The sequence below is a fragment of the Cervus canadensis genome, chromosome 28, assembly GCF_019320065.1.
Source record: "Cervus canadensis isolate Bull #8, Minnesota chromosome 28, ASM1932006v1, whole genome shotgun sequence".
Classification (NCBI taxonomy): Eukaryota; Metazoa; Chordata; class Mammalia; order Artiodactyla; family Cervidae; genus Cervus; species Cervus canadensis.
Window position 1 is genome coordinate 31,964,425 of NC_057413.1, and position 24,728 is coordinate 31,989,152.

The window sequence follows — 24,728 nt, forward strand, 5'->3', positions numbered from 1 at the left end:
TCATAGATCCAGTGGATATTGGTAATTTGATCTCTGGTTCCTCTGCCTTTTCTAAAACCAGCTTGAACATCTGGAAATTCTCGGTTCACGGATTGCTGAAGCCTGGCTTGGAGAATTTTGAGCATTATTTTACTAGTGTGTGAGATGAGTGCAATTGTGCGGTAGTTTGAGCATTCTTTGGGATTGCCTTTCTTAGGGATTGGAATGAAAACTGACCTTTTCCAGTCCTATGGCCACTGCAGAGTTTTCCAAATTTGCTGGCATTGAGTGCAGCACTTTCACAGCATCATCTTTCAGGATGTGAAATAGCTCAACTGTAATTCCATCACATCCACTAGCTTTGTTCGTAGTGATGATTTCTAAGGCCCAATTGACTTCACAATACAGGATGTCTGGCTCTAGGTGAGTGATCACACCATTGGGATTATCTGGGTCATGAAGATCTTTTTTGTACAGTTCTTCTGTGTTTTCTTGCCACCTCTTCTTAATATCTTCTGCTTCTGTTAGGTCCATACCATTTCTGTCCTTTATCGAACCCATCTTTGCCTGAAATATTCCCTTGATAGCTCTAATTTTCTGGAGGAGATCTCTAGTCTTTCCCATTCTGTTGTTTTCATGTATTTCTTTGCATTGATCACTGAGGAAGGCTCTCTTATTTCTCCTGGCTATTCTTTGAAAGTCTGCGTTCAAATGGGAATACCTTTCCTTTTCTCCTTTGCTTTTTGCGTCTCTTCTTTTCACAGCTATTTGTAAGGCCTCCTCAGAAAACCATTTTGCCTTTTTGCATTTCTTTTCCTTGGGGATGGTCTTGATCCCTGTCTCCTGTACAATGTCATGAACCTCTGTCCATAGTTCTTCAGGCTCTCTGTCTATCAGATCTAGCCCCTTAAATCTATTTCTCACTTCCACTGTATAGTCATAAGGGATTTGATTTAGGTCATACCTGTATGGTCTAGTGATTTCCCCTACTTTCTTCAGTTTAAGTCTGAATTTGGCAATAAGGAGTTCATGATCTGAGACACAGTCAGCTCCTGGTCTTGTTTTTGCTGACTGTATAGAGCTTCTCCATCTTTGGCTGCAAAGAAAATAATCAATCTGATGTCGGTGTTGACCATCTGGTGATGTCCATGTGTTGAGTCTTCTCTTGTGTTGTTGGAGGAAAGTGTTTGCTATGAGCAGTGCATTCTCTTGGCAAAACTCTATTAGCCTTTGCCCTGCTTCATTCCATACTCCAAGGCCAAATTTGCCTGTTACTCCAGGTGTTTCTTGACTTCCTACTTTTGCATTCCAGTCCCCTGTAATGAAAAGGACATCTTTCTGGGTGTTAGTTCTAGAAGGTCTTGCAGATCTTCACATAAATGTTCTGCTTCAGCCTCTGCAGCATTCCTGGTTGCGCTACACAGCTCTGTGGAAAGGGAGCATCTGTGAGGAGACACCCCGCGTCCAAGGGGAAAAGGAAAAGCGCAAGCAAGAGGGCGGGAGGGGCGAAGTCACCTTTAGAATCAAACCCCATGCCTGCCAGAGACTCTCCTTGGGCTCACACATACCTTGTACGCACCAGGACACAGAGACACCCACATGGACCGAGACAGAACTGTGTCTGAGTGTCTCCTGTGGGGGTACAGGTCAGCAGTGGACTGCTGCAGGGGCATGGGCTCTGGGTGCAGCAGACCGGGGTATGGCATAAGCCCTCCTGGAGGAGGTAGCCATTAACCCCACAACAGAACTGCCAGAATTTGCACAGGCTTGGGGAAACAGACTCTTGGAGGGCACAAACAGAACCTTGTGCACACCAGGACCAAGGAGAAAGGAACAGTGACTCCACAAGACACTGACCCAGACAGGCCCGCATGTGTCCAGGAGTCTCCAGCGGAGGCATGGGTCAGCGGTGGCCTGCACGGTAGGGGCACTGAGTGTAGCAGTGTGTCCATGGGACCTTCTGAAGGAGGTCACCATTATCTTCATTACCTCTACCATAATTTGGCCTCAGGTCAAATAATAGGGAGGGAACACAGCCCCACCCATTGACAGAAAATTGGATTAAAGATTTACGGAGCATGCCCTCCCCCGACCCCCCTCCCATCAGAACAAGAACCAGTTTCCCCCTCAGTCAGTCTCTCCCATCATGAAGCATCCATAAGTCTCCTATCCTTCTCCATCAGAGGGCAGACAGACTGAAAACCACAATCACAGAAAACTAAGCAATCTGATCATATGGACCATAGCCTTGTCTAACTCAATGAAACTATGAGTCACTCCGTGTAGGGCCACCTAAGACGGACAGGTCATGGTGGAGCATTTGGAGAAAATGTGGTCCACTGGAGAAGGGAAAGGCAAACCATTTCAGTATTCTTGCCTTGAGAACCCCATGAACAGTACGAAAAGGCAAAACGATAGGACACTGAAAGATGAACTCCTTGGGTCGGTAGGTGCCCAATATGCTACTGCAGAAGAGTGGAGAAGTGACTCCAGAAAGAATGAAGAGACAGAGCCAAAGCACAAACAACACCCAGTTGTGGATGTGACTGGTGATGGAAGTAAAGTCCAACACTGTAAAGAGCAATATTGCATAGGAACCTGGAATATCAGGTCCATGAACCAAGGCAAACTAGAAGTGGTCAAACAGGAGATGGCAAGCGTGAACATTGATATTTTACAAATCAGTGAACTAAAATGGACCAGAATGGATGAATTTCACTTAGATTACTATTACATCTACTACTGTGGGCACGAATGCTTTAGAAGAAATGGAGTAGCCATCATAGTCAACAAGAGAGTCCAAAATGCAGTAGTTGGATGTAATCTCAAAAACGACAGAGTGATCTCTGTTCATTTCCAAGGGAAACCATTCAATATCACAGATCACAGTAATCCAAGTCCTCTTGGGTAGTCCTCCATTATTTGAGACGTGCCACCGAGTCTCTCCTTCTTCATGGAGATGTCTTGACTGTCCAGCTCTCATTGAGCCTTTTCACTTCAGCCCCTGTTATCTAGTCTCTGAGGAACAGTTTAGCCCCTAATTTTAAGCTGCCGTCTCACTCCCCCCGCCATGGGGGAGAATCTTGGCTAAGTATACATTGGTTGAACAGGGGATATTTATTGATATGCACAGCTCTTGTCTTGCATCAATGGACAGTAACAAAGGATGACAAGAATGAGGCGGTTTTTGTTGTTGTTGCTGCTGTTGCTGCTGTTGCGAAAAATGTATGGATCATCTCAGTAATCTATTAGGAGATGGGATGTCTCCTGGGAATGACATTCAAATTAGCAAAAAGTCTTTGTAGTTCAGAAAAAGCCTTAGGGGTTAGAATCCATATTTATAAGATTTATGAATCAGAGTCTTATTCTCACAGTCTCCTTGTGGTAGGCATTTATTAACTTAGCCCTAGATAACTGAATACAGCATCCATCCCTCAAACTTCTTTAAAACCCTGGGACATTAAGATGAGGGGAAGTAGTAAGAGACGGCCTACGAAGAGGTGACTTGTAGTCATTTTATGGAGGAACGATACAAAAATATTACTGTAGAACAATAAAACAGTGTAAAATCAAGTACAAACCTTGTGTGACAAAGATGACAGTGAAGAATATGTTCTGTGACTCTTGGTGGTGTGAACATCTTCCTTGATTCTCTGAGTAATTCCTGGTCATACATTCTACAATATAGATATTTATTTGATCCTGGGTTTGAGTTAGGCTGTGCTCAGTCCACTTTCTTCATTACCAATTGGTATTGTTGTATTCCTGAAGACTGATGATCTTCCAGCAGAGCTGGAAACTGCATTTTCAAACTCTCTGCACTGGATGCAGAAAAATCAAGTGTTCAATAGGAGTTATTATCTATGAAAGGAATGCAAAAGAAATGTGAAAAACTAGAGAGAAGAAAAAGAAGTTGGAGCAAGAAGTAATGAATCTCAAAAGTCATATAGAAAAATGAATATAATAGAACACAGTCAAGTTGAGCAGTATAAACAGGAGACCGAGGAAAGAGGGAGACAGCATCTAGCAGAGAAATAAAAACAAGTCAAACTATTTTTGCAGGTTAATTCGTTGATCTGTCATGTGCTTGAATTCACTTTCACTGCAGATTACATTCCAGATGTAAACAGCTTATGTGTTCCCTCTATTTCCCTTAGAGCAGTTTGTTTTATAGATTTCAAAGAAGGGGACACTTGTCCTCCCTTTAGATATTTCAGTTTTCATCATACTTACACTAAATTGACCTATCAGAATGATTCTCACAAGAGAATCCTTTTACTTATAAGATCAATTGGTATAAAACAAAACTATGAAGAATAAAAGAAAACATTATGGTTTAGAGCTAGTACCATCCTCTTGAATTATTCTTAAGTTGATCCTCATATTCATTGAATTGTCAGTATATAAGTACTACTATAATAATGATTTCAGTTTAATTTTATAATTCAGATTTAATTCCCTTGACATTGTCGATAATTATTTTAAACTACCATTCTATTTTTTCTTTTCACTTTTAAAATCTCTCTCTGAAAAACTGACTGAACACTAAAGGGAAAAAATATAATATTCCAGGTTATAATTATTTTAAAAATGTTACCTTTTTCAATTTGCTTTAAATAACAGCAGGATCTCAACAGATGGAACTCAGAATTAAAGTCTTGGGATCTGAACTCTCCAAGATGAAAACCTTGCATGAAGATTCTAACAAAGCAGAGTTGGAAAAATATAAGAAGTTGTACTTAGTAAAATTAGACGTTAGAAAGTCATTGGAAGATAAACTACACAAGTGAGTCAAAACACAAAATCACAGAAAAGAAATTTAGGTCATTAATTTGTCTCTAAAGCTTAATTTTTATAGAGTGTGGTTCATGAGATTGGCAGAAAGTGAAAGCTAACTAGATAGTCACTGCTAAGGGAGAGCCCCAAGACAAACTATTAATACTGTATCAAGTTTTTCTACACTATGAGCAAAGTCTCTGTTTCATAATTTTATTAATGTATTTTTAGGCATCTACACTGTTCTTCAAATTTTATGAAAATATCAACATCAGTTCAGTTCAGTTCAGTTGCTCAGTTGTGTCCAACTCTTTCCATTCCCATGGACTGCAGCACACCAGGCTTCCCTGTCCATCACCAACTCCTGGAGGTTTTACAAACTCATGTCTATTGAGTCGGTGATGCCATCCAACCATCTCATCCTCTGTCGTCCCCTTCTCCTGACGCCTTCAATCTTTCCCAGCATCAGGGTCTTTTCAAATGAGTCAGTTCTTTGCATCAGGTGGCTAAAGTTATTGGAGTTTCAACGTCAACATCAGTCCTTCCAATGAATATTCAGGGCTGATTTCCTTTAGGATGGACTGGTTGGATCTCCTTGCAGCCCAAGGGACTCTCAAGTCTTCTTCAACATCACAGTTCAAAAGCATCAACTCTTCGGCCCTCAGCTCTCCTTTATTCCCCAACTCTCACACCCATACATGACTACTGGAAAAACCATAGCTTTGACTAAATGGACCTTTGTTGGCAAAGCAATGTCTCTGCTTTTCAATATGCTGTCTAGGTTGGTCATAACTTTTCTTCCAAGGAACAAGTATCTTTTAATTTCATGGCTTCAGTCAACATCTGCAGTGATTTTGGAGCCCAGAAAATCACCATCACTGTTTCCATTGATTCCCTGTCTATTTGCCATGAAGTGATGGGACCAGATGCCATGATCTTAGTTTTATGAATGTTGAGTTTTAAGCCAACTTTTTCACTCTCCTCTTTCACTTTCATCAAGAGGCTCTTTTGTTCTTCTTCACTTTCTGCCTTGAGGCTGGTGTCATCTCCATATCTGAGGTTATTGATAGAAATACCAATATTTCTATATTTCAGTATTTCATCCCAGCAATCTTGATTCCAGCTTGTGCTTCATCCAGCCCAGCATTTCTCATGATGTACTCTGCATATAGGTTAAAAAAGCAGGGTGGCAATATACAGCCTTGACATACTCCTTTTCCAATTTGGAACCAGTCTGTTGTTCCATGTCAACTTCTAAGTGTTGCTTCCTGACCTGCATACACATTTCTCAGGAGGGAGATCAGGTGGCCGGGTATTCCCATCTCTTATAAGTCATTAGGAAAATAGAAATTAAAATCTCAGTGAGATAGCACTACACACCCATTAGAATGGGTGACATTTAAAAGGCTAACCATACCAAGCATTGGAGTGGATGCAGAACTGGAACTCATATACTGCTGGTGTGAATGCAAAGTGTACAACCACCTTGGAGGAGTTTGGAAGTTTCTTCAAAAGTTAAACTCACACCTACATTAAGACCCAGCCATTTCACTCCTAGTTATTTGGCCAAAGAAAAGGAAATACACACTCAGAACAGACTTGTACATCGACATTCCTGGCATCTTTTCTGTAACAGCCCCAACTGGAAATAACATAGTGTTGGCAAAGAAGGTTAGGGGGAGTGACTCTCGTAACTCCTGGTGTAGTATAAAATATAATTCCTATATATTTCAGCAAGAGCCATCAAAAGTACAATTATCCTACACACAAAGCTGTGCATGTGTAAAATGATGTATCCACAAGGGTACACATATAGCTTTGTCTATAACAGCAAAAGGATGGAATCTCTTCAAGTGTCTGTCAATTAGGTAAATACATTAAAAAAACAAAAAAAGATACTAAACGTCCTCTATTAGTTTTCAGGGGTTGCCAAAACAGAATATTACAGACTGGGTGACTGAAACAAAAGTAATTTATTTTCTTACAATTCTGGAGGCTAGAAATCGGAGATCAAACTTATTAGCAGGTTTGTTTTTCCTGAGGTCTCTGTCTTTGGCTTGCAGATGGCTGCCTTCTTTGTTACTACATTTTGTTCTAAATGAAAACATTGTTTTTGCAATGTCACAAATAGAATAAATTCAACTCATCCTAAAATACCATCAATTGTGAAAAGCAATAGACCACGTGAAATTAGCACCTCCCTCCTCTACATCCTAGAGGATTAATACAGTATCAATACAGATACTTCTTCCAGTTATAGGGCTAAGACGAGAAAGGAAAGACAGACACATATTAGGGATAATTATATGTAGTGAAATGACAAAAAAAAAAAGGCCTTAATACATTTTAAAACATAGATTTTAAAAAGCTTAGGAAAAAAGACTAACTGAAATTTACTTAAGAAAAAGTAGAAAACTTTGACTACAAACTAAAGAAAAGAAAAGAAAAAATCATCAAGTATCTCTCTCCAAAGAAGATTTGTACTGAGATAGTTAGATAGGTATCAATGCCATTTTCAAAGGTACATGTCTATGAAAAATAGATGAAGGAACTTGCACCACTCAAAACTGACATCAGAACACTGACACCCCATCTGACTGTGGGGCCTCTTGCTGTTCTGCCTTTATGTGGTCCACGTGGCCTCTTCACTGACTCTGAGCACCTAGGACTGTATTAGTTGACTGAATTTGGCAGAAAATGGTGCTAGTCCACTACCAGGCCTAGTCGTTCAGAAAATTAGCAGCACCCACATCCACCCTCTTAACCCTGCAGGGTCCCAAGCTGCCAGGTAAGAAGCCCAACCAGCTCACTGGAGAGAACCTCGCAAGAGGCCCACATGGAGAACAGAGGCCAAGCCATCCCCGTCAGGCCACCAGAGGAATGCACCTGCAACAGGGACCCTAAGCAAGAGCTGCAGAACCTCCCAGTAGAGCCCAGTCAACCTGCAGAGCTGGGAAAGTCAATCAAATGGTGTGGTTTAAAGCCATTGTGTTCAGATGGCTGTTTCATAGGAACAGATGACTGAAAATACTGACAAAGCAGAGACACATATGCGAATACATACACACCCATCCCTTCTTGCTAAGCACTATAAAACAGCATCACTCAACGTTGCAAAATTCCACAATAAAATAACAGCAAATCAATCTTGCAGTTCAATGAATGGTTAACACACCATGGCCAAAAGAATGCTACAAATGGACTGTAAGATAGTACAACAGTTATATATATATATATGCAATCCAGAATTTTAGGGAGTTAAGGGAGAAACCATATATGATCATCACTCAAGTTCCAAAAGTACACTTGGAAAACATGTTAATTACCACTGTTTTACTACAGTTTTAAATTTATTTTGAAGTGTCAGGCTGCACTGAGGGAGGCCACAAGTCTCGGCAGTTTTCCTGGAGAAGTATGGGGCAGAGAGATGAAGACAGTGTCATTCAGGTTGAGTGAGGAAAAGGATAAGCTGCCAGCTATTACCAGCAGTAGTCAACATTTTTCCGAAAGTTCCAGATGACAAAATCAATGTGAAAAAGAGATGACTTAATATAGGAAAATGGCCAAATCATTATCATACACTGCTTTTTAATATTTATCAGCCAAAACCAGTTAGAAAATGTAACAGAAAAGAAGATTCCATTTACATCAGGAACAAAAACTGAAAAGTATTTCATTGGAAAAACACCTGAAATGGGATTGCATTTTATATCCGTAATCAGTTAACAATGGGCACACTGGACGGTGGCATTTAGTAGGTAAAAGATTTTCTACATTGTATGTTTTCTTTTATCTTTTTAATTGTGCATTACCTTTAAATTAAAAAAAAAAAAAAAACATATATTTTAAAATTCTAGACACAACTCTATAGAACCAACCAACATAAATCAATAAAACCTACAAAATTTTAACTTTTCAACCAGTATACATTTACTTCAAATAAGAACTATACTTATTATTTTATTTTGGGAATGAATCAGAAAAGTATATCATACAGTTTATATACAGGAATGATGCTGGGCTGGCAACAGGGCATTGGCCTTTACTGCAGGTTCCTCCTCACAGCTGACTCACATGGACTCTGGGCTCCCCTGCACATGGTTCCACATGCTTGGAAGAGCAGAATGCAAGGGAAGTGACCACTGGCCTACAATTAAAACATCATCCATCCCATTCACTAGAGAAATTTTCCTTATTGTTTCCTGGCAGAGATTCAGATGAAAATCTGATCTGGCTATGAATCTATGGAAAGAAGTAGTTTTAAGAATGAGGGGATTCCCTAGAGGTACATGGTTAAGGCTCTGTGCTTTCAACGCCCAGGGTGCAGGTTCAATCCCCGGTCGGGAACCAGATCCTGTGAGCCGCACAGCTTGGAAAAGAATCTGCCAAGGGCAGCCTGCTGACTTAAGTTTTAATACGTGTGTTGTGAAAATATGCAGATCCACACCCTAGGTAGAGGCTCTCCGTACCTTGACTACTTGAGTATAATTTTGGCCTGAAATATTCCCGTCTAAGAAATAAATTGTATAGAGAGCCCCAGGTACTGGGTTTATCTGGGTTTTAAACTTGAATGTCTCTGAGATTACTGGGCTGGTCATGGAGGGGACTGGTGGAGAAAGGGTACTGACCAGCAGGTAGGACCCCCTTGTGCCTCTCTGATGCCTATCATTTCAATGGACAGTAGAAATTGCCCTCCACTTAGCTGATCAGCTCTTCCTGTGTCTTTCTGGTCAATGTGACTCTTGGGGCGAAATTGCACAAAATTCCTTTCCTAGTCCCAATCTCAATTTCCTTTTCCAAAATGGACTTCCTGCAACACAAGCTTGCACACAGGCACGAGCCAGACCAGCCACCACTGGAAATGGGCAAAATCCATTGTGTCCTTTAGAGACCGCCAGCTCCACCTGCCCATGGGATTTGGAAACAAACTTCGGAAACGCAGCTCCCTGGCCTGCACAGCACACTTCCAGCAACAATCCAAGAGGCAGAGGGACACGAGGCCTCCCTTCACACCAGCTGAAGCTCTCCCTCAGTGTTTAAAAGAGACGAACATCTAACAAGTGTTCACTGGCATGAAACTGAAACACAGGGGAGCATTTGGGGAATTGTAGGACGTTGTGATTACAGAGACAGCTTACTACACAAAGGGGAGAATCCTGTACGATAGAAACTCAAACCTCCTGCACGCTGTGAGGACAGAATGAGAAATGGCAGTTTACGCGCCGGGAAGCATTCTCTTTAAGCTCAGCATCTGCTAAAACCCTGACCTTGGACTCTGCTGTAGAGCTGTGGACAGCAGGGTGGATGTGTGTGGATTCTCTGCATGGCCAGAGTGCAAACTCTCTTTTGAGAACCAATACTTCAAAGTACAAACATACAACACAGATTCACAAATATGTTTACCATGGAAGGTAATGGGATTATATTCAGAAATGAAAAAAAGAGAAATTAACATCCAAATGAAAAGAAAAAAAAAGAAAACAATCTAACCATACTCTTCTGCAAAGCATTCCTGCATAAAGAAAGTTTCCATTTGAGAACCAAAAAGCAGTGGGCCTTGGGGAGGTAGAGAGGGAGGTGGAGAAGTGACCTTGGTTGGTGCAGTCTCACACCAGGAGGGAGTCTTAGCAGCCATCTGGCCAGGGGTCATGACAGCACACGCTCCAGAACGCCTTGTCTAATCAGCTGCTCGTACTTCCACCGAGGTAAAAAGTGCTCAGGGGAGAGGGGAGGAAGAGAGAGGAACGAAAAGTGTTTTAAATTACATGCTGTGTCATTAAAAAGCAGCAATACAGGATGAATATTTCAAACTGCACCAGTGAAGGAGTTAAAGTAAGCTTAAGTATATTTGCTATTTTCATCAACTGAAATTGATGTTACTTAGAGCTATACTAAAATCGGAATTTTATACACAAATGCATTCCTTGCTTAAGTTAAATCTAAACTAAAGACTTATGAATTCTAGTAGGTATTCTCTTCAGTGTTCGCATTTTAAGATTTAAACACAGGAAAGCCAGGTAGGTGATCTGGGCCACGGACCACAAGGGCTGTGGCAACAGTTCACTAAGAAGGCAAGCGGAAGGAGTGTATTCTCCACTAAACCTCTTCGAGGATCTATGTCTGAACAGTCATTCCTCTAACAGTGCAATTCTTCTCCCATATTCTTCAAGGATGAAAAGTCTTTGTAACCCAAGAATGCTGGCCACACGCTGTGTGTGAAGACAGTGGTGCCCGGCTAAGGCTCATCCTCCGTATCTCCCGAGAGCACACTGCTCTCATTCTGAGCTGGAATGGCATCTCCTGGTCTCATTCCCTCCCAAACAGCAAGGCTTAACACACAAGGGCACACTGACTAAATTCTGGTATGGGGAGGTGCAGGGAGTGAGGCAGGAAGACTTTTCAAGCTCACAGGTGACCAAAGGAATCTCAAAGACTAGACAGATATAGATCCCTGAGTAAAAATGAAAAACAGTGCATTAGAAAGTGCAGCGTAGAGAACTCTAGAAAGGAACTGAAGAAGCGAGTAGAGTAAGTGCTCAAGGAAGCGGATGCTGTTTCAGCAGCACCGTGCGCCTGACAGTTCTCTACAAGCTCAAAGGCCTCGCGTGGGACCCACGGCCAAAGAAACTCCTGCCAACCAGTCATGAAGACCCATAGGCCAAGGGCTGATGTCTAATTTAACTGAATGTTTAAGTCTTACAACTATGAAATCCAAAACGAAAAAGAAAAAAAAAAAAAAACGATGGAGTTGTTCACTGAACAGTTATTCCAATGTCTACTAAAGACATTTGTTCTCATTTCTGGGCAATGAGAAACATGCCCCATAGAGTCAAGAATAAAGGACTGTATGGCAGGAAAATGTTTCCCTATTAATATTTCACATTGTGTGGGTGATCTATAACACAGATTTTATAGAAAACTTATTTCAGATGTGCTAAGACATGTTAGAAGCCCCTTAATGTCCACTAGAGTAGATGATGCTTTTAAGTTACCCCAGTTTTACAGATTGATCCTGAGAGACAAAATCTCATCAAGAGGAAGGCTTCTGCCCACAAACTCTAGAATCCACATGCCGCAGAGCCCACACACCACAACTACCAAGTCTGCGTGCTGCCACAATGGAAGCCCGTGTGTCTAGAGCCTGTGGGGAGCGGGCAGTCTGACTACACCCATTATCCCTACATGATGTTCAAGGGTCAACTGTATCGCCCCTTTCTGCTTCAAGTTTTTAGAAAAAGGATAAAAGGATATTTTATGATAAACTTAATGTCTATGACACAAATGATCATCGCAAGGTGGTATTTAGTTTACTACTGATTCCAACATTTCCGTCATTTGACACCCTTAAAAATTTAAAGTATCCTAAGACAGTAAATCCCTGGCTATGTTTTTTTTTTAATAGCACTGAAGCACCATCTTCAACTTCAAATTCTCCGTAGTCTTTTAGACACCGCACCTGAAAAGAAAAACTGATGTTTTACAATATCTACATTATTTTTTATTATGGAGTTACCATCCAGTAGCTGGGTACTGTACATGCACCTCCAGGTAAGCGTTAGGCTCTGTTTGTGTCTTCTCTGTGTAGTTAGGCTTAGCATTCTTTCCTGAGGCATTCTAGCAGTTCAAACTGTCCAGTTCTGATGGGGAGGAAGAAAAATGGCAAATCTCTGAATATATGTATAGGTCAGCATGGACAGCAAGGAAACTGAAGGAGATGCCAAGGAGAGTTTTGGGTTGGTTTTTCACTTTGATTTCATTTTCTTTTAACAATGTGTAAAATACTTACATGGTTCTAAAGTTAAAACTTTAAAAACAGGTACAGCCAGAAATTTTTAATTGTTCAATCCCATTCCCACTACAGGCAAGCGTTTTGCTTGGGTTTATGTTTCCTCTCTTGTTTGTGCTTTGCTTTATTGTGCTTCTCTAATACTGATTTTTTTTTTTTTTTTTACAAACTAAAGATTTGTGTCAACCCTGCATTGTCAGAGAGCAGAATTTTTTAGCAATAAAATATGTATATAATGCTAAGACATACTCAGTAGATGAGTGTAAGCATGTTTCACATGCACGGGGAAACCAAAAGATTTGTGTGACATGTTTCAGTGAAATTTCACCTTATTGTGAGTCAGAAACCAAACCTATGGTGCCTCCCAGTTATATGCCTATATACAATAGTAGATATTCATATACCCCTCCTTTGGATAAAAGTAAGCACACTCTAAGCATTAAAGAAACACCCAGTTTTTTTAAAGGTATACTTACTTCTATATATAGGCTTTTTGGAGGTTTCACATCCTGTGTGATGTCCAAACCTTGGTCTCCTGCCAATGACCTCATGTAGGTAGCAAGGGACATTTTGTAACCATTGAACCAGTCCACCTGGAAACATAAAGATGGCCATTTGACAAAGCTGTAAGAAAATAAACTTGCAGAAACTGTACACTAAGCCTTTCAAAAACAGCACAGATGCCCACATGCATCCTCCCTATGACCATTCATTCAAACTACAAATATTATCAATTGCCTCTTATGAACCAAGCACTGGTACCTAGAACAGTAGGTGTTGGTCATTCTGCACATTGGTTCCTAATAATGCAGAATGATACAGCACTTTCAAGGACTGGACGATTCAGTATTACAATACTGTTAACTGATCTACAGATCCAAGTCATTCTCAATCAAAACTCCAATTGTTTAAAAATATCAAACTTGACAAATAAGGCTAAAATTTACATGGAAATGCAAAAAGCCAAAAATAGTCAAGACACTTGAGAAAGAAGAACAAAATGGGAAAACTTACTTAAGAAGTACTACAAAATTATAAGCACTTAAACAGTATGAAAAAGGTACAAGGACAAACAAACTAAGACAAAAGAAAGCCCGGCCCCCTCCCCGCCAACCACAGACATGCAACTTGGCTCATACATTATTCACAAGAATCTATTCCAGTATCATGGATATCTCTGTGAAAAATAAAACAAGATAACTCCGAGAAGACTGTACAGAAAAACATCTTCATAACCTTCACTAGTAAAGTGTGTGTGCATACGTACACACATACACCCCTCCCTCAGGTTTAATACTTGGCCAGAACGACTCTCAGGACCCAGGAAAGCACTGCCCTGACGTCCACTGTTGTACTGTAGTGAAAGGAATACAAATGAGAACCAGCCAAAGGAAGAGACACCCAGGGTGAGGTCTGGGAGGGTCCCAGATGTGAAGCTTTGATTTCCCCTCCCCGAGGAATCAGGACACACCACCCTCCCGGCACACTGCCGTGGAACAATGCACATGATGTGGTGTCAACCAGGGAAGCTCGCACAAGTCTGGATGTCAGGACACAGGTGAATCGATGGATCAAACTATGACGGACTGAATCACAGGTGACGGAGCCCTACTTCTGGCTCCCCTCTCCTCTCTGCAATGATGTCAAGAGGCTAAAAGCCTCAAACCTGAGGGGAGAGTGGGAATCTCTGAATTTGCAGCCAGGTGGTCAGAAGGGAGAGTGGCCCTGGGAACACCCAAACCATGGCTGGTGTCTGAAGTGAGCGCAGTCTTAACCTATGAAGTTTGGTCTAACTAGGGAGTTAGTGTCTGAAGTCACTGCAGCAGATGCTATGACTTTCACTTTGCAAATGAGGGAATTTAGGCACAGGGAGAGATGGAGCCTCCTGCCTAGGATCTCACAGAAGCAGAGCCAATATTTCCACAAGAGTCTCCTTGCCTTCAATCCTGTGTCCTTAAATATTGTGCCTCAGTGACTGAACAAATCAAGAATTCATCACACATATTCACAAAGATAAGCAAAGTATGTGTGTGCCTGCTGAGTCTCTTCAGTCGTGTCCGACTCTCTGTGACTGTATGGACTGTAGCCTACCAGGGTCCTCGTCCATGGGATTCTCCAGGCAAGAATACTGGAGTGGGTTGCCAAGCCCTCCTCCAGGGGATCTTCCCAACCCAGGGATTGAACTCGCATCACTTACGTCTCCTACATTGCCAGGCAAGTTCTTTACCACAAGTGCCACCTGGCAAGCCCCAAGCAAAGTATGTACACACACATATTTTATGAAAAATTTCCAAATAATGATGCCTGTTTTGCAGCCTATTGATGGATCTCTAGCAACTAACATAACGGGACCCTTTATTTTGTTAATAGTAGTTTTCCATACAGCATTTAGAATTACTACTACCATTCTCAAACAGACCAAAAACTACTGAAAATCAAAGGTTCAAACAAAAAGACAAGTACTATAAATACTACTGTAGAAGCTGAGCGAGAAGCTCAGCCAGTTTCCGACTTTACAGATTTGAACAAGAGTGTTAACTTATCTCTTCAGCAGACATGTGAAATCGTAAAGGCCTTGGCAAGACACTGCCATAACCCCACCCGAGGGCTCTAATCCGAAGCAGCCGGTCATGCCTGGAACATTAATACCGCATTGGATCAGAAGTTGTCTTGATCAGGAGAGGCTTAGGACTGAACCACCAGAAGGTAACACGTGGGTTTGATTTGATTCCGGACGGAAACAAACCACTGCAAGGGGACAGCTTCGGGACAACAGGGAAAAGAGGAGCAGACTGGATGGATGCTGTGAAGGGACGGTCACTGCTCCAGACAGGAGAGTTACACAGTGGTCACAGGTCAACTATACAGTGAGAAAAGGCCCCAGAGGGCCTTATTTCTTAAAGATGCACACAAAACTATTCAGCGGTAAAATACCTAATGTTTAGCCTAGACACATAAAACAAGACGAAGCAATTATGGCAAAATGTGAAGAACTGTTTGACCTATATTATGGTTCCATGGGGGGCTGTAATATTATTCCCTAATTTAAGAATACTGCAACTTTCCATAATAAAAAACTTTGAAAAGGAAACAAAGAGAAAATTCAGAATGCTCATAGAAGAGAGACATCGCCAAGAATTTCTGACACCCCCTGGGACAGGAACCCCCTCTGCTCCCTGCCACCCAGCGCAAACACAGAAGCTCACAGGCAGGCTCCGGCGCAGCGCTGTCTTCTTAGCAAAGAACAGTGTCGAAACTTGATGGCTGGGACCAAATCACCCCGTCCTCCTGACTTTGTGTTATTCCTGGTAAAACATTTAAGGAAAAGAATGTCTACTGAGAACAAGTCACATTTTCAAAGTCAGCTAACAACTGAGGCCATGCTTGTTGTCAGCCATTTGTGTTAGTAGTTAACCTACCTGCCTCCACGTCAGAGCTTTTGCTAATTGGATCAAATAGAAAAGGGTCAGGGAATTCCCTGGCGGTCCAATGTTTAAGACACTGCACTTTCACTGCTCAGGGCACAGGTTCAATCCCTGGTCAGGAAACTAGGATCCTGCAAGCTGTGTGCACAAACTTTAGTGAAATAAATAAATAAATACCTACCTAATTTGCCTAGGATCATACTCCCATTCTCTTGTTTAGCCACGTGGCACATTGGGTTTTGTACACTGATGAATTTCCATTGTCTCCAAAAGACAATCTTTGCCTCACTTTTTAGAATCCCTTTTTCATGATGGGATAAGAGATCAAATATCATGGTGCATAACATTATGGCCTCACACCATGCTCTCATCTTACGAAGTCCTCTTTCTATGATATCAATACTTTCAAATCCTCATTCCCAGAAAGTGAGCAAAGGACTCTAAAGTCAAGTGCTCCTCCACTCATCCAAGAAATAGTTCTTTATCTTCAACTCTGTGCATGTTTGTACTTTAGGGTCCTTTACACGGAGAGGGAGAAAATCTTGGCTTTACCCTATAAAATATGTGTCTCCTTAGATTCAGACAAGCATCACCCTTTCCAATCTGATGTGCAATTGTTTACTGGGTATGGTGTTTCAGTTTTGCAAAATGAAGACTTCTGAAGAAGGTGGTGGTGGTGATAGCTATATGACACTATGAATGTTTAGAATACACTGTATGGTATGTGTTCTCAGTCACTCAGTCATGTCCGCCTCTTTTTGACACCATGGACTGTATCCTGCCAGACTCCTCTGTCCTTGGAATTTTCCAGGAAAGAGAACTGGGGTGGGTCACCAGTTCCTTCTCCAGGGGAGCTTCCTGACCCAGGGAATGCATCTCCTGCATTGGCAGTCAGATTCTTTACCACTGAGCTATCTGGTGTGTATCTTAACCACAATTGAAAAAAAAAAAAAAAAGAAAGAAAACAAAACAAAACCAGACGTACAGAATTAATAGATATCTACTTTAGAGTGTTAAAAGGAACAGATAAATATAAAATGTATGTGCCTGCTCTAGACCCTGAAAATACAGGCAAAATATATGCCCCATGTCTTCTAGATCTGTTCTACACACTTCTGCCATTCTAGAAACGTTAGATTTATTCTCCACACTGCTTACAATGTGCTCTTGATTATAATGAATTGCACAAATAAAATACACCCAACTTAACATCAAAGTACTTGATTCAGTACACAAGAACTTACTTAAAAAATTCACATTTCCATGTGAGCTATTAAATAGGAATATATTTCTTCTGACAAAGAATTTTAACCAGAAACTGGTAACAGTGGTGTCCTGCCCAGAACCAAACTGGGAGGATAGGGCACAGAATTTTAGATCCTGATTTCCCCATTGCTCGAGTAGAGGAAAATCATTCCCTTACTGGACCAAGGCCTGTTCAGTCACCTCCTCAACAGCTGTGTAAACTGTTCTCCTTCCCGCTGGTCTGGCTCACCTCTCCTGTCACCTGCATGACCACCATCTTCTCTGTCGATCCCACTATCCCCTATCCACATGGGGTCAGGGTCGTCCTTAGATGACCTTAGAACACAAACATGCCACCACCTGCCCCACATGCTTAGAAATCTCCCCTGGTGTTGCTCTCGGCCTGCTCACTAAGTTCCAGCCACACTGGCCTTTGGGAAGGCCCAGGTCCCTGGGCATCCCACCCTCTTTCAAGACTCAGGGCCTTTGCACATGCTGTTTCCTAAAACTAGAATGCTCTCTGCCCACAGTTACTTCCTCGCTAAAACCCGCTTCTATTCCTCGGAAAGAATTTCCCAGATTTCACAATCTACCAATATTTTCAGTGCATGACTCTCCTCCCAGTATGGTGTTTTCCTTCACAGCAGGTACTCTGACCCGCTTTACCCGCATTTAACATCTGCCTTCTGCATGACACTGTTGAGGGCCATGGGGGCAAACCTCTTGATTCTGCTGTTTACAACTGAAACACCAGAGCCCTTTATCAGCTCATAACTGCTGAGTTGCAGGAACAAATGAAGGACTTGGGAACCTGAGTGCAGGACTTTCCATTTCCCTTACATTTACCGCAGACCTCTTGCACATCAGTTCCTCATCATCAGTAACACAGCCACTGCAAAGTGTTCCTACTGTTCTGTGTACTCCACACACCCTAACAACATGCTACCGATTTCTATGCCCAACTAACTGATGAAAACACTACCGAACAAGGCCAGGGACAAAATCTCAAGTTGCAGACATACTTCTCTCCAGGATGAGCTCTCAATAACTCATTTTCCCTCCAGCAGTCAGTACTCTTGTGTCTCATTCTTCACCCAATCACAGGTCCTCTGAAGTTTGTCATTCAGCTCAAATTCTCCCCTGTGCCAACTACCATGCTTGGCTCTAAACAGTCTGCAACTCCAGAACCCTCTAGCCTACCAAGCTGTAGTGTTCTGCAGCACGAGTTCCCAGCCAACTTCAGTCAAGCTTTCACAAGTCTCTGCTACTCCTGCTAAATTTGCAAGCTGCCTGTTCTCCCTTTAAGCCCACTAAGGCCTCACCTGATGAAAACAAGCAGTGGAAACAATGCACTTTACTCGTCAGCTCTGTTACTTGCTCCTGGATCATCTCTTTTGGATCCACCCTAATTCCTTTCAAGTCACACCAGTCAAACAAGAAGTATTTATTGAACATCTACCATGTGCCAAGCACTATTTCATCCCCAGAGACATAACAATCATTAACACAAATCCTTCTACTTCTGTATAGCTAGGGTATGACCAGGCTCACAGAGAATTAAAAAAAAAAAAAAAGTCATATCTAAAAACTAATCTTATGATCTGACATCAATATCATATTTTTTAAACTGTTTTAAAATATCAACTTACCAACTTACCCATCAGGTAGGTTTTGCTCATCTAAGGCTTTCATCTCCTCCAGAACTTGCCTCAGTCCATCCTCCTGGAACATATACAGTTACACTCATTAATTCCCCTACCAAGTTGGTAACAACAGTCTTTGCTTATGTATCTTATGAAAAACCAATAGTCCTTCCACACCTACTAAGATGGCTATAATAACAAGTGTTGGAGTGGATGGGGAGAAACTGGAACCCTTGTCCAATGCAGGTAGGAATGCAAAATGGTTCAGCCCTATAGAAAACAGCTTTGTGAGTCCACAAAAAGTCAAATTTCGAATTTCCATCTTATCCAGCAATTCCTCTTCTAGGTATACACTCAAGAGAACTGAAAACCTACGTTCATACAAAGTATGTCTATTCAATGAAAAGTTACTCAGTCAAAAGGAAGATGCTGATAGATACAACAACATGAACTTTGAAAACACTGCTTACTGAAAGAAGCCAGACACAAAAGGACAAATATTGTATGATGCAACTCATCTGAAATGTCTAGAAGAGGCAAACTCATAGAAGCAAAGTAGATTAGAGGCTACCAGGCTGAGGGGGTAGGAGAGTGGGTAGTCACTGCTTAAAAGCTATAGAGGTTATTTGGGGTTATGAAAAAGCTTTGGAAATAGAGGTGATGGTTGCACAACAATGGGAATATAATTAATGCCACTGAAGTGGACACAGAAGAATGTTTAGAAATGGCAACATTTAGTTTTGTATCATTTACCACAATTTAAAAAAATAAAAGGAATGAATTACCAACAAAATACACAATCAACATAGTCATTAAGGATAATCTTAAAGACTGAGAAGTCAGACAGAATGGAGCACACACTGTATGCTTTTAACTGGCCCTGTACAGAGGAGTTTGCTATTGCTGGCATGTGGACTCCAGAAATACAATAAAAAAGACAAATATAATCTGCAGGGGAAAGAAAATCCTTGGCTACCTAAGGCTGCAGATGGGAAGTAGCCAGTGCCACAAAAGAGAAAAGGGAATCCTTGGGATAGCAGAAATCTTGGTTGGGTTGCTGGTTATAAGGATTGTATACATTTGTCAAAACTCTATTAAAATGTGTATTGTGTTATACATAAATTATACCTCAATAAAACTAATGACAAAAAAACAATAGTCTACAGGAGTACTAGCACATGACAAAAGCATGAAAATAATTTATTATTTATTGGAAAAGGATCTTAAAAGGTTACTACTGGAAAAAAAAAGAAAAAAAAAAAACCTACACACTGCTAGGATAGAAAACAGAATGGCAAAAGGAGTTTTTCCGCTTTCTACTTTGACAAATTTCTAAAACAATTTTCCTTGGACGGTTTAAAAATATTAGAATTAAAAAATTCATAAATGCTACACAATGTTTGTCAACAGGCACCCCCTATGCCTGAAACACTGTAAAGAAACTATATTTCAATTAAAATTTTTACAATATAAAACTCAATAATGCTATAACAATGACAACCAAAAAAAAAAACCCCAAAACAAAAGAAACCTCAAAACAAAACAATGATAAGCAACCCATCTACTGTTAGAGGCAAAATAAATGCATTATCAAAAAAAAAAAAGAAAAAATGCTTTAGCACTACGGGTATAACTATAAAATTACACTATTTAATGCTGTTTGGATGTAAGAAATGATTTCTAATGAAAAATGGAAACATGACTTTTACCTACTCTTTCATCAACTGGTTAAAAAGATATCATGGAAACGTCTGATTTACTAGAATTCACTCAAATATTCCTTTTATCACAAATATTATTTTAAAGGACAGTGAAACTCTTGCACAATTAGGAGATCAGCAGGTATACAAAAGATAAGTATGAAATAAACTTGTAAAGATACAACCAAGTTTTCAGATTTAAATTTTTATTTATTTTTTAAGACTTAAATTTTTAAAATTTACTCTGGGAATTGCATCATTTTCTGCTCCCACCTCCAGCTGTAAGCCCCTGGAAACTCAAGATAATTTTCCTAAAGACTCAAACGATGATCAGTTCTGCAGATACAAAGTGCATCATTCCAATTTGCCAAACACAGCACCTAACCATGAGGGATTCTGGAATGAACAAGGCAGAGTCCCTGCTCTAAACCAGCTACCATCTGCCAGGGAGGAATGATTCTTGAAAGCATGTGTGGGTTCAGGGTGTGAGGGCTCAATCAGATCAAGACCAATTCTTAGTCTAATTCCAACTCAGCTGTCCCAGTGGCCAGCCCCCAAAGGCAGCCACAACTGCAAGAAAAGGTGCACTGACGCCCTCTAAGACCCAGAAAAGCCAGTGATTTTACACTTCTAAGTTCATCCCTGAATCCCCCACCTCCACCCTGCCGCTTCCCAAAGTGGGAAACCAACACTTCAAGTCTGAGCGAACTAGACAGCCGGACTAACAGTCTGAAAAGCCAGCACCTGTGGGCACTGTCTGCACCTTTGGGCTCCTTTCTTCCCGTGTGACCTAGTCTTCCCACCCTAGTGGGGACATATTTGAAACCTCCACCCTTCTCAAATATCTGGCTTAAAACTCAGCATTCAAAAACGAAGATCATGGTATCTGGTCCCATCACTTCATGGCAAATAGATGGGGCAAAAATGAGAACAGTGGCAGAATTTATTTTCTTGGGCTCCTAAATCATTGCGGATGGTGACTGCAGCCATGAAATTTAAAGACCCTGGCTCCTTGGAAGAAAAGCTATGACCAGCCTAGAGGGCTTTGCAGACAAGAGTCCCTCCCTATAGTCAAAGCTATGCTTTTTCCAGAAGGAATGTACGGATATGAGAGTTGGATCATAAAGAAGGCTGAGCACCAAAGAATTGATGCTTTTGAACTGTAGTGTTACAGAAGACTCTTGAGAGTCCCTTGGACAGCAAGGAAATCAATCCAGTCAATCTTAAAGGAAATCAACCCTGAATATTCCTTGGAAGGACTGATGCTGATGCTGAAGATCCAATACTTTGGCCACCTGATGTAAAGACCTGACTCATTGGAAAAGATCCTGATGCTGGGAAAGATTGAGGATATGATGAAGGAGAACGGGGCTACAGAGGGTGAGATGGTTGAATGACATCACTGACCCACTGGACATGAATTTGAGTAAACTCAGGGAGACAGGGAAGGACAGGGAAGCCTGGTGTCAGGCCTCAGTACATGTGGTCATAAAGACTGGGGCATGACTTAGGGACTGAACAACAACAAACCCTCTGTGATCTACCTCTCCAGTGAACCTCCCACTGTGGTCTCCTAACCTTTTAGATAAGGTAACTGCCTGAAGTTGCAAGAACAGACTGGAACAGAATTCAAGCTGGGGCTCAGCTTCCAACAACTGCAAGTTCAGACATGCCCATTAACTTGATGCTTAAGTCCAGTGGTTCAGCTTCCCCATCTGTTAAATGGCCCAAGTGTCAGACTAAGTGCCCTTGAATGTTCAAAACAAAACTCACCTTACCCAAAGGCTCTCCCTGATGACCGCCAGATGTTTACTCTGCTTCCTGAGAGAAGCCTCCAGAGACGCGGTGTTTCCCCTCCCCCGCTATCCCTCTCACCTCCACCCCTGTCCTGTACCTGCAAGACCGGTCCTCTCAGGACAAGGTGTTCAGTGACCCCCGACCGGGCTGTTGACCACATCCATCTCTCCTGCTGTCTATCATAAGCCACTCAGAAACAGTCTTTCTTCTATCCGATCCATTCCCCTAAGGACTGCGTGGTCGTTTAGTCCCTAAATCGTGTCCGACTCTTGCAATCCCATGGGCTGCAGACTGCCAGGCTCCTCTGTCCATGGGTTTCTCCAGGAAGGAATACTGGAGTGGGTTGCCATTTTCTTCTCCAGCGGATCTTCCCAACCCAAGAATCGAACCTGGGTCTCCTGCTTTGCAGGCAGATTCTTTACCGACTGAGCTATGAGGGAAGCCCCTTAAATATGGGGAAGCCCCTTAATTAGTGAAGTGAAAGTCGCTCAGTCTGACTCTTTGTGGCAGTCCATGCCATAATAGTGGAGTGGGTAGCCTTTCCCTTCTCCAGGGGATCTTCCCAACCCAGGGATTGAATCCAGGTGTCCCACATTGCACGCGGATTCTTTACCAGATGAGGCATAAGCACTGCGACAGCTATCTAAACACAGAGAAATCCCATCGCTCCTCTGAAAAGCCTTGTGAGTGAAGAGCGAACCTCCCGCCCCAGAGCCCCCTTGCGGCCCGCCCTTCCGCGGCGGGGAGGGGAGGGTGTTTGCCTGGCCGGCCCCGGGGGGCTACCCACACCGCAGCCCTCAGGGCGCGGCCCTAACGCCCGGGCTACCCCGCCCCCACCTCTGCGGGGTAACTCCCACCTGAGCTCCAACCGCCCGTCTCCAGGTCTCTCCGCGCGTCACCGGGGCGAGACGCCCGCCGCGCAGCCCGCGCGCGCAGCGGCTTCGAGGAAGGGGGGCGGCGGCGGGCGCTGAGGAAATGGCGGCGATCCCCGCGCGCGAGAGCCACCGAAACCGACCTGCCCACAGCCACGGAGTGGAACCACAACCGCCATCCCGCTCGCGGTTGTGCAGCCCCAGAGTAGCGGCCCGGGGAGGCGCCCGCCCGCCCCCGCCCTCACGGTGCCCCGACTCAGGCAGCCTTCGCTCGGCCGCGCGGGGCAGCTCCGGGGCGGCTCCACGGCCTTCTCGCAGAACTCGGCGCAGGCGCCGGGCGGAGAGCTTAGCCGAGCCTCTACGAGGGTCGGCGGCGCGCAGAGGGCGTGAGCCGCGAGTAGCGGCCGGCGCCTGGGGGTCGGGGGTCATGTGGGCGGCGAACCGGGCGGGCGCCTGCGCGGGGCGGGCGGCCGGGGAGCGCGGGCCGGCGTCGGGGTGAGAGCGGGAGCGCCGCCGGCGCACTGGGGCGAGGGCGGCGGGGGAGCGGCGAGCCTGGCGGGGCGGGGAGCCGGGAGCGTGAGCTGGGAACGTGGGAGCGGCGAGCCCAGCCCGCACCGCAGGGGGCGTGTGAGCCAGAAACGGGGTCCTGTCGTTGGGAAACGGGCGCCGGCGTGAGCCAGGAGGGCGGGCGGTCGTCCTCGCCTGAGGGGCGGGCAGCTGGCCATGGAACCCGGGCCCCTTCCGCGAGGGTCCGGCGGGAGCCGGGAGAAAGGTGCGAGGCGCCAGCGGTGGGCTTGGCCAGTGTCTGGGTCCTGCTGCCGCCGGGCTCCTCTTTGTTTTTAATTTGAGGATAATGACAATATCCTGATTTTCCTACCCAACACTTTGGCTTCTGAAGTGACATTTATCTAAAAACTGCTGCATTGTTCCAGGTCAGTCTGTAGCCACATGTTTGTGTTTGTTTCTTCCTTCTGTTCTCCCCTCGGTGTTTATTGGAGTAGAGTTGATTTACAATATTGTCTCAGTGTTGGCTGTGCGGCGAAGTGAATCAGTTATGTGTCTATATGTGTATCTGCTCTCTTTAGAAACGCTTTTTCCATACGGGCTGTCACAGAATGTGGCGTCCCCTGTGCGGTACAGTTGGCCCCCGTTAGTTATGTTTCGTTCACAATAGTGTGTAGTGTGTGTGTCAGTCCCAGCCTTCCAGCCACATGTGTGTTTCTTTGGTGCATGTGTGTGTGTAAAACTGCTAGAGAGGGTCAGAAACAGGCTGAATTGTGGGGTTTTTTTGTTTGTTTGATTTTTTACCTCTTCGGCCTTGAAAAGATAGTTCTTGAAACTTGAAAGTATTACTGCATTTGGATTGTCTAGTTGATCTGCAAGGAACATTTCAAGAGACACAAAAGCATGGGGGGTAGTGATAAATATGTGGGCTTATAACAACAGCAGTTTGCTTTAGTGATATTTTAACAAGGGCTTCCCTGGTGGCTCAGTTGGTAAAGAAT

At 43.1% G+C, this 24,728-nt stretch overlaps 1 protein-coding gene across 17 annotated transcripts in view; it reads right to left on the reverse strand.

Annotated features, from left to right (window-relative positions):
- The window catches only part of LOC122429463, a 174,452-nt gene extending 150,354 nt beyond the window's left edge, over window positions 1-24,098 (reverse strand). The window contains exons 1-8 of one of the 17 annotated variants that reach the window (XR_006265991.1): window positions 23,209-24,023; window positions 18,869-18,933; window positions 15,748-15,846; window positions 13,844-13,895; window positions 13,018-13,134; window positions 12,246-12,392; window positions 4,577-4,680; window positions 3,561-3,840 (exon numbers count right to left, since the gene is read on the reverse strand). Coding sequence is in view for 4 of the 17 variants with exons in the window: in XM_043449787.1 (XP_043305722.1) it covers window positions 12,041-12,211; window positions 13,018-13,134; window positions 13,844-13,895; window positions 15,748-15,846; window positions 18,869-18,933; window positions 23,209-23,652 (948 nt within the window). In the remaining 13 variants the exon portion in view is untranslated. Of the gene's footprint in view, window positions 1-3,560; window positions 3,841-4,576; window positions 4,681-8,326; window positions 10,471-12,005; window positions 12,212-12,245; window positions 12,393-13,017; window positions 13,135-13,838; window positions 13,896-15,747; window positions 15,847-18,860; window positions 18,934-22,327; window positions 22,728-23,208 lie in introns of those variants that run through there. The other 16 variants (XR_006265988.1, XR_006265989.1, XR_006265993.1 and 13 more) reach the window with 16 other exon arrangements.
- Window positions 24,099-24,728: the final 630 nt, after the last annotated feature.